The sequence below is a fragment of the Erpetoichthys calabaricus genome, chromosome 5, assembly GCF_900747795.2.
Source record: "Erpetoichthys calabaricus chromosome 5, fErpCal1.3, whole genome shotgun sequence".
NCBI classification, from domain to species: Eukaryota; Metazoa; Chordata; class Cladistia; order Polypteriformes; family Polypteridae; genus Erpetoichthys; species Erpetoichthys calabaricus.
Genome location: NC_041398.2, coordinates 226,114,258 through 226,129,771, shown reverse-complemented (window position 1 = coordinate 226,129,771; position 15,514 = coordinate 226,114,258). Strand labels below are relative to the sequence as shown.

Here is a 15,514-nt window from a genome sequence, read left to right as displayed (position 1 = left end):
CTTTAAAATTCTAAAAGAAAAAAAATATCCTGTGGGATGGAGCCTCTGCAGTCCCTTTGCAAATATCTACTGATAACAGGCAGGGAAGGTTGAGAAGAGATCCTATCAGAAGTGAAATAATCCAGAATGTTCAAACAAATCTGTTAATACTAGACAATACCCTGTTATGTACGTACTTCTGTTGAAGCATTTTCAAAATTCAAGAAGCAGGGGAATTAAAATTATATATCCTTCATACTAATATGTTTTGTTCAAAATTAAGGAGAAAAACAAAAATATTTAGAGTTCCAAAAATCTAAATAGCATCAGGGTATGAAGATTGAAAATACATTTGAAATGTAGCTTGTTTTGAATTATTTTTTGTATATTCAGTCCAATTCTGTTAAGTTGATCAAAAGGTATTTTTTTAAACTGTACATATGTTGTACATATAATCACATAACAGCATATTTTCATGGTCATAATTAAAATTCAAGCCACATTCATATCTTACAGAATATTATAATTTTAAAAAAATGTTAACAATAGGCTTCAGCATGCAGCATATATACACTTAATTACCTGGAAGGAGTGATTGGCGTCAGATCTTTGCCCATCGTTTGGATGACTCTTCGACCCCAAACCCATAGGCCTGCACAAATGCCTACACCTCCATAAAAAAGCAACCAGATGGGAGTTGCGGCATCCTGCATTACGCCGCCCTGCTTGTAAATCATCCAAAGTGCAACCAGTGGGCCAATAGCATTACTGTGGAGGAAATAATATCACTTTACCCATTGTATATTTTATTAATAGCATGAGTGCAAACTATTCATATTATATTATATACACACATATACATATACACACATAAACACACAGTCATATGAAAAAGTTTGTGAACCCCTCTCTGCCTGCATAATAATTTACTTTCAATAAAAAAAGATAACAGTGGTATGTCTTTCATTTCCTAGGAACATCTGACTACTGGGGTGTTTTCCGAACAAAGATTTTTAGTGAAGCAGTATTTAGTTGTATGACATTAAATCAAATGTGAAAAACTGGCTGTGCAAAAATTTGGGTATCCTTGTAATTTTACTGATTTGAATGCATGTCATTGCTCAATACTGATTACTTGCAACACCAAATTGGTTGGATTAGCTCGTTAATCCTTGAACTTCATAGACAGGTGTGTCCAATCATGAGATATAAAAGGTATTTAAGGTGGTCAATTGCAAGTTGTGCTTCCCTTTGACTCTCCTCTGAAGAGTGACAGCATGGGATCCTCAAAACAACTCTCAAAAGATCTGAAAACAAAGATTGTTCAGTCTCGTGGTTTAGGGGAAAGCTACAAAAAGCTATCTCAGAGGTTTAAACTGTCAGTTTCAACTGTAAGGAATGGAATCAAGAAATGGAAGGCCACAGGCACAGTTCTTGGAGCGGCATATGCGCAGGATTGTGAGAATGGTTACAGACAACCCACAGCTCACCTCCAAAGACCTGTAAGAACATCTTGCTGCAGATGGTGCATCTGTACATCATTCTACATTTCAGCGCAATTTGCACAAAGAACATCTCTATGGCCGGGTGATGAGAAAGAAGCCCTTTCTGCACTCACACCACAAACAGAGTCGCTTGTTGTATGCAAATGCTCTTTTAGACGAGTCAGATTCATTTTGGAACAAAGTGATTTGGACTAATGAGACAAAAATGGAGTTATTTGGTCATAACAAAAAGCGCTTTGCACGTGAGCGAAGAAACTAACAACCACTAAGAGATGCACTAGCCCTATATAAAACTAACGTGGTTATGCCAACAAATGCCGAGCTGGAGAAACTTCAGAAGCTGGAGGAATTGCTCGAGCCCGTTTTTTTTTTTTTTTTATCATCTTCTAGCAATCTCGCACGCTGTCATTGAAAAATGTGTCTCCCCATCGGTCATTAAATACACATAGTGGGAGTGTGGAGTATCTTACTTTAGCGGCAAGTTCTTTTTTCATACTGTTGGATATTTGACCAGTCCTTTAGCATATGGTTTGTCATAAGTCGGATTGATACTTATGCCATTTTAATGTAGTAAATATGAGTGGGCCAAATTTTGTGAAGGGATGTTTGTCTTTTGCGATACAGTACCCAATGTTTACTTTGATTTTAAGAACCTCCTCATTAACTTTTATTTTTTTGTGTGTCATTAGCAGCGGTCACAGATGATGACATGCCATGTGGGTTTTTTATTTACTTTGTTTTCTGAAAGGCTATGCTTATACGTTATTCCATTTTAAAATCGGGTTTCCAGTAATGTATGGCATTGTGCCTGCCAACATTTCTCTCAATGCTTATCAGTACCTGCAAAACATTGGATTGATCATAAAAAAAGACTGGGGAATCTTTTAGTCACTGTGCGTTAAACTGGTATGTTTTTTGTGTCAGATAATGAGACATTTAGTGACAGGGGCCGCCTCCTCACATGACGCAACAGTAATAGCGCAGAGTTTAAGTTGAATTGGGAGGGGGGCTTGCCATCCTCTACTCACTGCCTATGCTCTCCTGTGAATGTTGTGATATTACATTACAGTACATCCACAAAGAATGTTTTTTTAATTGCAAATTTGATAAAAAAAAAAAAAAAAAAAAAAACTGTCACACTGTGCAGACCTAATAAAGTCCAGTTTTAGTTAAGTGTGACTGCCTCTATGTAATCCTCAAGTCTATCTTACAGCTGTTTTGGTATTGCTTTTTATGTATAAATGAATACAAATGCATACAAAGCCCTCACAATTTAATTGATATTGAATTGATTTCAGGAGATACTTTACTGAACACCTTGGAGGAGAGAAGTTTGTTTCATGTTCAGTGGTGCTGCCCGCTTTATGCCATCTGTCTCAGGTGATGGAGAGTTCAGAGGATGACCCAGCCTATATAATAAAGTTCAAGCAAACCTTCACCATCATCTGTTTTACAATATAAGCTAAATTGTTTGTTTGCTATGTTCAGCATCGCACAGCCCTGGAGTATGAGTGAATAAAGCCTCCTCACAGTTGAAGTTTTGCCTTTTTTCCTCTTGTTCCAGTTACCTGAATACTGGAAGTACATTTATATGCCTTTATATTGTGTCCATTCTTCTTAATATGGTCTGATTGCGCTTAAAAATCTTTGCGGTAAAATTTCAACATTAAAAAAAGAATAAATTTGAGAATAATCATGATTAATTACACAAAGTCATGTGATTAATTACAATTAAAATTTTCGATCGCTTGACAGCACTTATATATATATATATATATATATATATATATATATATATATATATATATATATATATATATATATATAATGTTAACTAATTTGTAATGTGTTGCTCCACTATGCTTTGTGTTGTTTCGACATTTGTGTTCAGAAAATGTAGTCATTTCCATTACTTTTTTTAAAACCTGAGAAAATAAAATCCTACACAGATCCCACTTTCATGCTAAATTATTTAACTTTTTTCAAAATTTAATTTTAGCAAGTAAACTGACATATATTTTATGCTTTACTTATTTTTTATCATGTCAATTGTATTAATTTGAGTAAAAAAAAAAAAATTTACATTAGATAACAAAACTTTCAGAAAAGTTACATTATTTAAAATTATGAGCAAACTCCTTTACTCATTTGTGTTAACTGGTGGTCATAATGCAAGCCTGGGAGCTCTCCCATAGTTCAAAATATATTGTTTAGGGCTCTTAAATTATTACAGCATGACAAAGTGTGTGTGTGCTTTATGTCCTGGAATGTAGGCTAGGATGGACAAACATACCAACCAGTGTGGATTTCTGTTAGTAAAGGATCTGGTTGCTGACAACTCTATATATTAAACAACTCATAACTGTACTACTGGTAGGCACCTAATTCAAAGGGCTTATACACATATAACATGCTCTAGAGATATGCCTGTTATAAGTGATGTTTCATAAATTCTGTCAACCAAAAAACATTTCTGGAGCAGTATTCACCTGACAAGGTACTACTGTATATGCAATTTGTGAATTGCTCAGAACTGAACTGACCGAAACCGACTTAATCCAATTAAGAGTCGTAGGAGGACCAGAGCCTATCCCTGCACCACTAGGCACAAGGCAGGAGAAACTCTCTGCTTGCAGGGCCACTCATGTACACATTCAAATGTTCATGAACAGAGGAGCATATTAGAATTGGCAGTTAACTAAACATACATGTTTTTGGGGACGTGAGACAAAAACTGGAATATCTGCCAAAAAAAGTCATATGAACATGGGGAGAACATGTAAACTCCATACAGACAACATCTGGGTATGGGATGAATATAGTACACTGGATCTTCACAGTAGCAGCTCTAACCACTGTGCTAGCTTTACAGCCCATATCAGACTGATCCATACTAAAACATTTTATCCAAACCTTAAAACTTTGTTATGTTTTACTCAGAAAGAATATACTGTTAATTTATTTACACAATGCTGCATTTTTGTTATCATCATCTATCTCAAATATATTTCCTAAAAAATGTTAGATTTAATTGGTAAAAACAAAAGTAGCTAGCTTACCTGACATCATTGCCACCATGTGCAAAAGAACCAAAGCAAGCTGTGAGAATCTGTAAGAAATGAAACAGCAGGAACACCTGAGGCTTGTCCTTTTCTTCCTTCTCCTCTTCAATAGCATCATCCTGGGAGAGTGGTTGAGGTGTCTGCCTTACATCTGCAGATAATTTCATCTCTACCCCACCCTCTTCAGCTTCAATCTCTGCCTCTGCAACTGCATTGCAGTAACTTGAGTAACTGTCATAGCGAACGCGTTTCTTGGAGTATGACACAGAATCTCCCACCAACTTCTCACTGTCCTCGGGAGCAGTCGGCTCAAATGATCTGAAAGCTGGCTGAACAGGCATGCCACAGATTGCTGCAGTATAGCATGTATAGCTGTTGTTGCGACGAAGCAAGCGATAAGAGTTGTCAGGTACTGGAGGAGTACGGTCATCTTCCATGCGACCTAAGTGAATTTTATGTAGAAGATCTTTGTAAAGACCAGAGTCTTTGTGAACTGTATGGTACACGTGGCCATCGCTTCGCATGTGGCCATCAAAGCTGAAAGATCCATTGGACAGAGGTGATTTGAGACATCCATTGGTCATGGAAGATGTTCTCCCTAAAAAAATAGTTATTTGTCTTAATTTCCACAAAAACATTTACATACTTTGTAATACTCCCATGTTCTCTCAATTCTATTGGATGGCAATTATTGCCTTTGAGAGTACATGGCTACTACTTTTCATTTCAAAGCACTGTTGTAATATGTAACATGTTTACAAATGTACATTTATAAATATAAACTGATAAGCCACAACATTAAAACAACTTATCTAACATTATGTAGGTCCCTCTTGTGCAGGCACAGATTCCACAAAACCTCTGAAGGTGTCCTGTGGTATCTGGCACTAAGAAGTTAGCAGCAGATCGTTTAAGTTCTGCATCTGTGAAACTGGACTGTGATGAGTATTTATTGTTTTGTCCTTAGAGTTTCTTTTTTTATCAGTAATATTAAACATTTTTGTTGTTTGCCATCATAAATATACACACAAACATTATAAGAAGTCTTGGTTTTGGGGTGCCACACATCTTTGTCTCGGCAGCCACTCTTACACATGTGATTTGATTGCGCAGTGATCATTCTATTCTATCTTTCTCTCAACTTTTTGCAACTTATTTAGTGTAATAAAATTACAATATACAGTAACCACAGGTCCAAAATGGATTTGTGGATTTTTCAGATTCTTGGGTGTCCCGCACCATTAACCCCAGCAAATTGCAAGGGATTACTGCACTTAAAATATCGCAAAAATGCAACTATTACTCCTATAATTTTACAGAACAAGACCTTAAAAAAGGGTTCTGTTGGTCTTACAAAGAACCAGTGAAGTGGTTAATCATATCTGCAATGTGACCTACTAAAATAACTTGAATTTGGAATAGTCAGAGGTGACTTAAGTAAGAAATGTCTTTTGATATTGCAGATTTTAATACAAGATCTGTGAATCCTTTATGTTCACATGTTCAAAGTAATTTTACCAACCTAATATGCCACACTACATAGAGATAAATAACCACTTTACTGATGTTTACTAAATGTTATTAAAATCCAAATAAACCTTTGTTAAACTCTTTTTACATGACAATATATTAGTAACAGATGCATTTTTGCAGCATCTAAACTAAAGTGTTACCAATAACTGGAAAAAAAAGACACCCTGCCAAATTGGGTTTCTAGGAACTATATTGAAAATAACTGCTTAATTATAATAAAAAGTGAATTAGCTAATCCTGTTACTGTTTTATTCTGCCACTTAGTCTATATTTTTGTTATACTTAATGATTTTCATTTACTCATCCATTTACTGAAAAAAGATTAATAAAATATTTGGTTCATGAGGAGCCACAGACTGTTCTGGCAGGATTGGTTGCAAAGCAGAAATTGTGTTTTATTTTTGGAAATGTTAAATTGTTGTTTATTGTTTAACCTTTGACCTCAAAGAGTACTCTCCCTAGTGTTATTGGAAGTTTAGACAGATTCCAATAATAGTCAGATAGTGTTAGATTAGGGAAAACAAGAATATGTCATGCAGCTTATATACATACCATACACTCTTCCTTTAGGAAAAACTGTACTCCCATTGGAAAGTGCCTCATTTTCTACAGTTGATTCAGTAGCACCACTGGTGAGGGGGACAACAGATTCATCTGCATTTTTTGCTCCTGGTAACTCCTTAAAAACAGGGGCATCCTCCTCTGGTATTTTGTCTAAACTTTCATCTGATATTCTTGAGAGGGCATGTTCTTTCTTTAATCGACCTGACAAGCACAGACAAGGGTTACTACTAAAAGATACAGTGCTTTACACTCTGCATACACTACCAGTCACAAGTTTTAGAACACCTCGGTTTTTCTTCAAATTTAAGCAGTTGAAATGTAGTGAATGACCTAAAATGATGAAAAAGCTTAAATTTAAAAAGTTTAGGTTGGTAAAAACTGAAAAAAGGAAATAGAGTATTACAAGTGGACTTTCTTCAGGGAATAACTAATACGATACAACCTACCGATGCTCTGCGGCTATTAAAGTAAAGTAAGTCTTGCAAGTTGAAGCAAACAGCTTGCATAGGTGTTACAGATTCTGTTGAGTACTTAAAAACCCTCTGTCTGTCTTAAAGTAGAGATGGAACAGACTGTATTACTACACCCTCTGAAGTACTACTTGGACAATATTCCAGTGATAATGGCAATAAAATGGCAATTAATAAATGAAATGAGACAGAGCATTACCACCCTTAGAATTGTAGGCTTTTCATTTAGAGAAAAAATCTAAATGTCAGTGAGTACAAGTGTCCTACACAATTGGAAGAAACTCTGAAAGGAAGAGACCTGGCAAACCCAAAGTCACAACCCAATCAGAAGACAAGTTTCCGAGGCTCACCAGCTTGTGAGACAGGCACCTTACAGCACAACAGTTTCAAGCATAGCTTAACAGTGGACGAAAAAACCAAGTCTTAGTTTTTACAGTGAACATTAAGTTAATTTAGAGGCGTCTTCTAAATGTTTCAATATAAACAAATGCTGCTTAATATTACTTAAAAAAACCTACTGTAGCAGACTTACTTGCAATTTTTCTTTTCATCCAGGGACACACACAAAACCACACTATAGCAGCACAAATAAGGGCACCAGCTAATGTTATCAGCGCTATTGACCAAATTGGAAGAGTGTCCAGTCCAAGCACTACACAAAAGAGAGATTAAGGATGGGATCATTTATACAATTTTGATGTAGAAGAAATACAATGGAAAGCTAAGATTTCCTGTATAATATAAGGGATGAAGTGATTTATACCTACTTGTGCTTATACTTTAAAGAAAATCACAAGGTTATGAAAAGGTATGGAAATTTCCAAATCCTCAGTCATTAACAATGCACATGAGCTACTTACATGAGTAAGCAATTTCTTTTTTAGTCTTGCAAGAATTAAGTTTCATTACTTTGTGCCAGCCTGTCTGACACTATTTGTACTAGAACACTTTTCAAAGCAGCTTTAGAAAAACAACAGCGGTAGCAGATGAAAAGAGGACTGTGGAGTACTTACATGGGGCCCCGGTATACATGATTGAGAAGGTGTTAATTCCTACAGTAGCAGCATAAAATAAAGGAAGTGCACGGAGTCCGTTTGGAACTGGGTCATCCTAACAGCAGGCATAAGAATCGGAGAAAAAAAAACATAGAAACTGAAGTACCTATACATGAATTATGGAAAACTACAGCATAATTTGTTTGTAAACTACTGCATGTGTGTTGATAGCTCTAAATGCCCATAATGCAAGCTTCTTTGGCTTTAATCTGAAATAGTCTACTGAATAAAACAGCTACATTTATGTATTCACTTGTATGATTATTTATCTTCAGTTAACAAATTGTGTTTATACAATCATAAAAAGTTAAATAAACAATTGTTAAAATAGTTATTTGCACTAAGTAATAACCCTAATATTATAATATATTATAATAGAATACTAACTTGCAAATAATTAATGAAAGTTTATGCTTAATTTTGTAGACGGACATGGTTAATTTGATTGGTCTTAGTAACTGCATCACTTATAAAAAAGTGACAAATGTACTGTTACTTAACTTCCAAAAGATTTATCTATATTATATATATATATATCTATATTATCTATATTATATTATATATATATTTATATATATATATATATATATATATATTCCATATACAGGAAAATCCAAATACATATTTTTAATCAGAACTTCTGCTGCAGTAAGACAGTGAAAAAGACAGAAAATGGAGGACAACAAATTACAACACTAAAGACGAATGCACTGCCAGCAAAAAGCATAACCAGCGGAAAATTCTGGAGAAATAATTCTTTACTGATGGCAATAATTTATTTCTATGTGAAATGAAGTGATGCACAGTTGGTTGTACTGAACATCAAAGAGATGCATCTTACCTTGTTCAATATGAAGAATCTAATAAGAAGAAAAAGCAACCCAGACATCAGACCAGACAGCAGAGGAGAAATGAACCAAGAGGCAACTGGATGAATAAACACAAAATGTTGAATAAAAAAAAAAAAAAAAAGGTAAACACTGTAATCTATACCCCTTTAAAATAAAAATTAGTCAAAATATTAGAATACCAGATTAATGTGGAAAATAGAGTGAAAGCTTAAAAAAAATCAATAAAATTAAAAAAAAAATTAGAAATACATGCACTCTAAAACATATGGATCACAAAACCTTACTTCATTAAAATTGTACTACTAGCAGACAAAAACAGAAAAAGACTAAATCATAATTAAATTACATATTTTTAAATACATTTAACTATACTATGAACAAAACAGGAAATGAAAGGAAAATGGTACGGTATGAACAATGTCACAGAAAAAAACAAAGAAGAGCTGTATTTTTGTAATGGTATAAAATCTGCAAAGTATTTATTGCACATAACTTGATACATAAAAGAAGAGGGTAATTACCAATCTTGACCAGCTGCATCCACTGAACACCCTGTGTACCAATAGCAACCAGGGAAAACCCAATGGTAGAGCCCACAATGCAGTGTGTTCCAGAAATAGGCAGCTTTAAGAAGGAAGCAATGAGCTGCCATACAGCAGAACCTGTTTACAAGAAGAAGAAAAAAAAAAAAAAAAAAAAAGGAGAAGACTAATTGATGTCACATCATTTTTTTAAGAAAAAACTGTAGAAATGTTTTAGCAAAACTATTATATTGTTTGGAATTTGCAACTTGTCAAAATTTGAGATGCCTATCCCAATATTCAACCACACATACAAATTTACCAGAATGGTTCTAACAGGGTCCTGAATTGTGACTCCCTCACTAATCGTTTCATTTCAAAACACTGGCTTATGGCTTTTAGAATACCAAGTTGGTATCATAACTAGAGCCTTAATGACTCTGGACTTAACATGTCTTCACTTTCTTGTACTGCATCAGCCTCTCACATACCCAAGATGTTCTTAATTCCTTCTTGCTATTACAAGGTCTAAACATGAAATGCTTCTTTGTTGGTCATTTACCTTGGATAACGCCTACTGTTTAGAAATCTCTCTATAGGTCTGATTAGTTAGGCTCCTCTGGTGTTAACATTAATTGTGTTTCATTTACTACAAATAGATTAATAGTGTTATTAAACAACAACGAAAAAAAAATACCGGTATGTGGGTAAAAGAGCAGCTTTATATGCTGCATGGTGACTTGCCTTTCCTGTCAATTTGTGGTAGTCATTATATTACACAAATGTACAAAGTGCATTATGACTGCTGGTGCACAATTTAAAATAATTGAAAACTACGTAGCATTCTGATATATTAGAGATGCAAAACTGGGACTTTTTTGCATATACTATCAAACATTCTTAACCTGTTTACAACAGAAACTGTCTTAGTAATAAGATTCCGAGTATGAGCAAGTTTTAAAAATGGTGCAAATGAACTGCTAAAATATAAAATAAACAAACATGCAAAGATCCAAAGACTGAAAAGTATATCAAAATACCATGTTAAATTCCTGTCTTGTAATTCTTCAGCTTTTATCTCACTTTGGAGTAATTACTCTCATTAATGTAGCAAGTGAGACTTGGTAAAAAGACCCCACCAATAACAAGGCATTACAATTCAATAAGCAGTTCAAACTTCTAATCCTAAATCATGGAGCCCCCTAATTATACCTCAAATTGTTTGTCATTAATAAATGATAACATGGTAACAGACAATAATCATGATAATTATAAGTAAACAAAAAGTATGAAGCAAATATAAAAGACAATATCTAGAATATAGCATATGATACTTATTGTATAAATGAGAACATAAAACAAACTTCGTCCAAAAAAAAAAAAAAAGAGGCACCCTTTCTCTTATGAATGAATTATTTTTTGTTCTGAAGATTGGATAGTTTTAATAATTTTAATTATAACATTCACTAGCAATTTAATATTTGGTAAAGTTAACATCCAAAGTTTACAAAGAGGTACCCTCATAAAAACTGAAAGACAATTAGTTTATTCCATTACACGTGTTGAGAAAAGTACGTACAAAAAAAACTTCTTTAGTTAAGTTAAATCAGTATTAAGGCTATACTTGCAAGATTACTTAATAGAAAAAAGCAAGTAGGTGTGTAAAGTTGAAACATTTTAACTCTCCAATTGTAGTTAATAAATCAAATAAAATCTATTTAATTTAGTTTAAAGCTCACCTACACACCACATGACAGTCACAAGTCTTATTAACAAGGCTCCCACCAAGTGGCTCAATCCCTTATAGGTTTCTTTCTGTTATGTTCTATAATTTTGATGTCTCCTTAAAGCCTAAGCATTGCACTGCAGGCTTCTGGACAACAACTCTGTGTTTTGAATTGAGAGACAATTTGGGGAAAATGAACAGCTACAAAATAAAATTTTAAATTAAATTAACATTTGTACCCTAGGTTCTTGTCTATAAGCCGGACTCGTGTATAAGCCGGAGACCAAAAATCATACGAATTTTTAAAATAAAATCTTATCATAGATAAGCCGGACTCATAGATAAGCCGAACGTACTATAACCTATAACTAATAGAAGGGAGGGAGGTCAGTGGTCTCACTCGCACCCATTTAATTTCTTTAAGGGGGGAGAGAGTGTGAGATATTGGCATCTCCCTCACTCCCCGCATGGCGCGGTTGGAGCGGCCGGAGCACGTTCTTTCTGCTCTGGGCGTCGCCGAGTCAACACGCGCGCGTAGCGGTCATTTAAATTGTGATTTTATATGTAAGCATATTTAAATATATATCGCGGATTTTTTGCTGGTTCGCGGATTTCTGAGGACAATGGGTCTTTTAATTTCTGGTACATGCTTCCTCAGTTGGTTTGCCCAGTTGATTTCATACAAGGGACGCTATTGGCAGATGGCTGAGAAGCTACCCAACTTACTTTTCTCTGTGTCTCTTGCACTGACTTTCTCTGATCCTGACGTAGGGGGTGTGAGCAGGGGGGCTGTTCGCACACCTAGACGATACGGACGCTCGTCTAAAAATGCTGAAAGATTATCTTCACGTTGCTACCTTCTGTGTGCAGCTGCTTAGTGAAGCGACATGCTGCACGGAGCTTCATATACTTAAAAGCTCAAAGGGCACGTATTGATTTTTCACTCTTTGTTTTTATCTGTCTCTCTCTCTCTTTGTCTGCTCCTGACGGAGGGGGTGTGAGCTGCCGCCTTCAACAGCTTTGTGCCGCAGTGCTTCGCATACTTAAGCCAAACAGCCCTATTGATTTGTTTGCTTTGCTCTCTGTTTCTGACAGCCTGTGCTCCTGACACGCACTCCTTTGAAGATGAAGATATGTTTGCATTCTTTTAATTGTGAGACAGAACTGTCATCTCTGTCTTGTCATGGAGCACAGTTTAAACTTTTGAAAAAGAGACAAATGTTTGTTTGCAGTGTTTGAATAACGTTCCTGTCTCTCTACAACCTCCTGTGTTTCTGCGCAAATCTGTGACCCAAGCATGACAATATAAAAATAACCATATAAACATATGGTTTCTACTTCGCAGATTTTCTTATTTCGCGGGTGGCTCTGGAACGCAACCCCCGCGATGGAGGAGGGATTACTGTATAAACCGGATTTATGTATAAGCCGATATTCTATTTTTTCATTTTCACAACTTTTTTCCTTAGATAAGCCGCGGCTTATAGACAAGAACTTAGGGTACATTTGTAATGTACAAAGCTGTGAATGATTTAGCACCACTTTATCTTGTTGAAATGATTTAATCTTAATGCAATAAAGAAAAAACAGTAATAACAAGGCACAGGTGGTCACGTAATTCAGAGCTTTTAGTTATACAGAGCCAAAACTTTTTATTTTAGCAATAATACATTGTGCTTGTTGTTCATCAAAAATAGGACAGAGAAAAAGGTAATTCCCACCCCCCCCCCTTTTTTTTTTTTTTTTTTTTTTTTTTAAAGAAACAGTGGGTATTACTTTAAACCCAGCCACAGGACATGCACAAACCAGTGTATTTTTTTGTGCCGATCCCAATTCCGGATAAATGGGGAGGGTTATGTCAGGAAGGACATCTGGTGTAAAATTCTGCCAAATCAATATGCGGACAACATTACAAATTTCCATACTGGATCGGTCGAGCCCCAAGATAACAAAAACCGCCACCAGTATTGTTAGCCAACAGGGTGTTGGCGGAAATCGGGCTACTGTTGGCCGAAGAAGGAAAAGAAGAGGGGGGAGACGTGTCTGGAGGCAGGAGAGAAGAGGAGGAAAGTAAAGAGTGGAACTGAGGGTAGGAACTTTGAATGTTGGCATTATGACTGGTAAGGGGAGAGAGTTAGCAGATATGATGGAGAGAAGGAAGGTTGATATATTGTGCGTGCAAGAGAATAAATGGAAGGGGAGTAAGGCCAGGTGGATTGGAGGAGTATACAAATTGTTCTATCATGGTGTGGATGGGAGGAGAAATGGGGTAGGAGTTATTCTGAAGGAACAGTATGTCAAGAGTGTTTTGGAGGTGAAAAGAGAGTCAGGCAGAGTAATGATTATGAAGCTGGAAATTGGAGATGTGATGATGAATGTTGTTAGTGTATATGCACCGTTATATGGACTGGAGACGGTGGCACTGACCAGAAAGCAGGAGACAGAGCTGGAAGTAGCAGAGTTAAAGATGCTAAGATTTGCACTGGGTGTGACGAGGATGGATAGGATTAGAAATGAGTACATTAGAGGGTCAGCTCAAGTTGGATGGTTGGGAGACAAATTCAGAGAGGCGAGATTGCGTTGGTTTGGACATGTGCAGAAGAAAGATGTTGGGTATATTGGGAGAACGATGCTAAGGATAGAGCTGTCAAGGAAGAGGAAAATAGGAAGGCCTAAGAGAAGGTTTATGGATGTGGTGAGAGAGGACATGAAGGTGATGGGTGTAACAGAACAAGATGCAGAGGACAGAAAGATATGGAAGAAGATGTTCCGCCGTGGCAACCCCTAACGGGAGCAGCCGAAAGAAGAAGAAGAGTGGGTGTTACTTTATCCTTTGGTCGAGCAGTTTCTCCTTGCAATGAAATCACAATCTCCAATGCTTAAGAACACAATGTACTACAAGGGTAAATCAAAAATTAAAAGCAATTGAAAATTATGCAGTAACCGCTATAGATAGAAGCTGACGAAATACAACACATCTGTGATGGCTTAAGGTTAGTTCAAATACCTACAGTGCAGCATTATTCTAGTTGAAGTGAGGGTCAAATGAAGATAGACACTCTGCTGTGGGATTGCACCATTGATGAACAACATGTTTAAAGCGAGATTTCTTTGGGCAGAGGAAGAGAAACCTGTTGGAACTCACTGATGGATGCTGGCTTGTGCAACTCAATAAGCTGTTGGGGTACATCACGCACTATGGCATGTGCAGATCCACTGCTGATGCTGAAATGTGCAGCAACAGCAAACAACGTAATCTGTTGGTTCTCTCTGAAGAAGGTGCTCATCTTTAAAAGCGCTCAAGGCTGTTTACCTTGGACACTTGCTGAGCATCTGTATATAATATAAGGACTCCAATGGTAACTGCATGTTAAATATTTGAAGGCAGAGTTAATTGTACTAAAGGGAAAGCAGCACATTCACAGACCCTAAATGCATCTATGTTTGCAATGTATTTTTGAATGTCATAATCACACTAGCTTCTTAACCCCACTATTGCATGTACCAACAGGTGATAATTTACCTGCTTGCATTACATTGTGTATGATGTATTCTGTGTATTTATGCAATTAGTCTTTACAAAACAGGCAGAAAACGGATACTTTCATATATTTAACGTAATATAGGGAGAAAGGTGGGTTACGCATGATCAATTATGTGTCAAGACTGTCCAGTTATTATCACCAGTCAATTCATTGTCACATCTCCAACTAACAAAAATAACAGTTAAACAAATTACTGAAATTAAGCTAGAAAAAATATATAAAAAAATGACTTCCATGTAATTCTTCATTTATATAAAAGAATTACTGGTTCATTTGCCTTTGTACTGCTATTTGTTTACTTGTTCATCTATCCTAGACTTTTTTCAATATTTATAACATGACTATGTGAAAAGGGTGGAGCAAAACATCTGTAAAACGGGGGACAAGTAGAGTTTTGAAATAAATTGATCTGCTGCTTTTTAAGGCAATCACCACACTTTTCTGCCTTTTCTATACTTCACATTTCTAGACCATTTGCTGTTTCACTGCTTGTTGGTAGATACTTCCATATAAATAACTACTCACAAGTAGAACTTGTAAACATTTTATAACATGGCTGCATAGTTTTATGTATTGCCACAGCTTTTATATCTCTTGTATATAACTCAAAGTGAATGCAGTATTTTATAGCCAGTATAGTTAAACTTTCTTGGCCAAATTCATATTTGCTTTCTGTATTCTATTTTACATGTTTTATGTTCTT

The 15,514-nt window shown here is 35.8% G+C and overlaps 1 protein-coding gene across 5 annotated transcripts in view; it reads right to left on the bottom strand.

The window, feature by feature from the left end:
* Positions 1-15,514, bottom strand: part of slc20a2 (solute carrier family 20 member 2) — a 132,741-nt gene that overhangs the window by 11,520 nt on the left and 105,707 nt on the right. For all 5 annotated transcript variants that reach the window (XM_051928030.1, XM_051928032.1, XM_051928029.1 and 2 more), the window contains 7 exons: positions 9,541-9,681; positions 9,010-9,095; positions 8,127-8,223; positions 7,646-7,765; positions 6,632-6,844; positions 4,544-5,144; positions 562-747 (listed from right to left, as the gene is read on the bottom strand). In XM_051928030.1, coding sequence (XP_051783990.1) covers positions 562-747; positions 4,544-5,144; positions 6,632-6,844; positions 7,646-7,765; positions 8,127-8,223; positions 9,010-9,095; positions 9,541-9,681 — 1,444 coding nt within the window. The remainder of the gene's footprint in view (positions 1-561; positions 748-4,543; positions 5,145-6,631; positions 6,845-7,645; positions 7,766-8,126; positions 8,224-9,009; positions 9,096-9,540; positions 9,682-15,514) is intronic.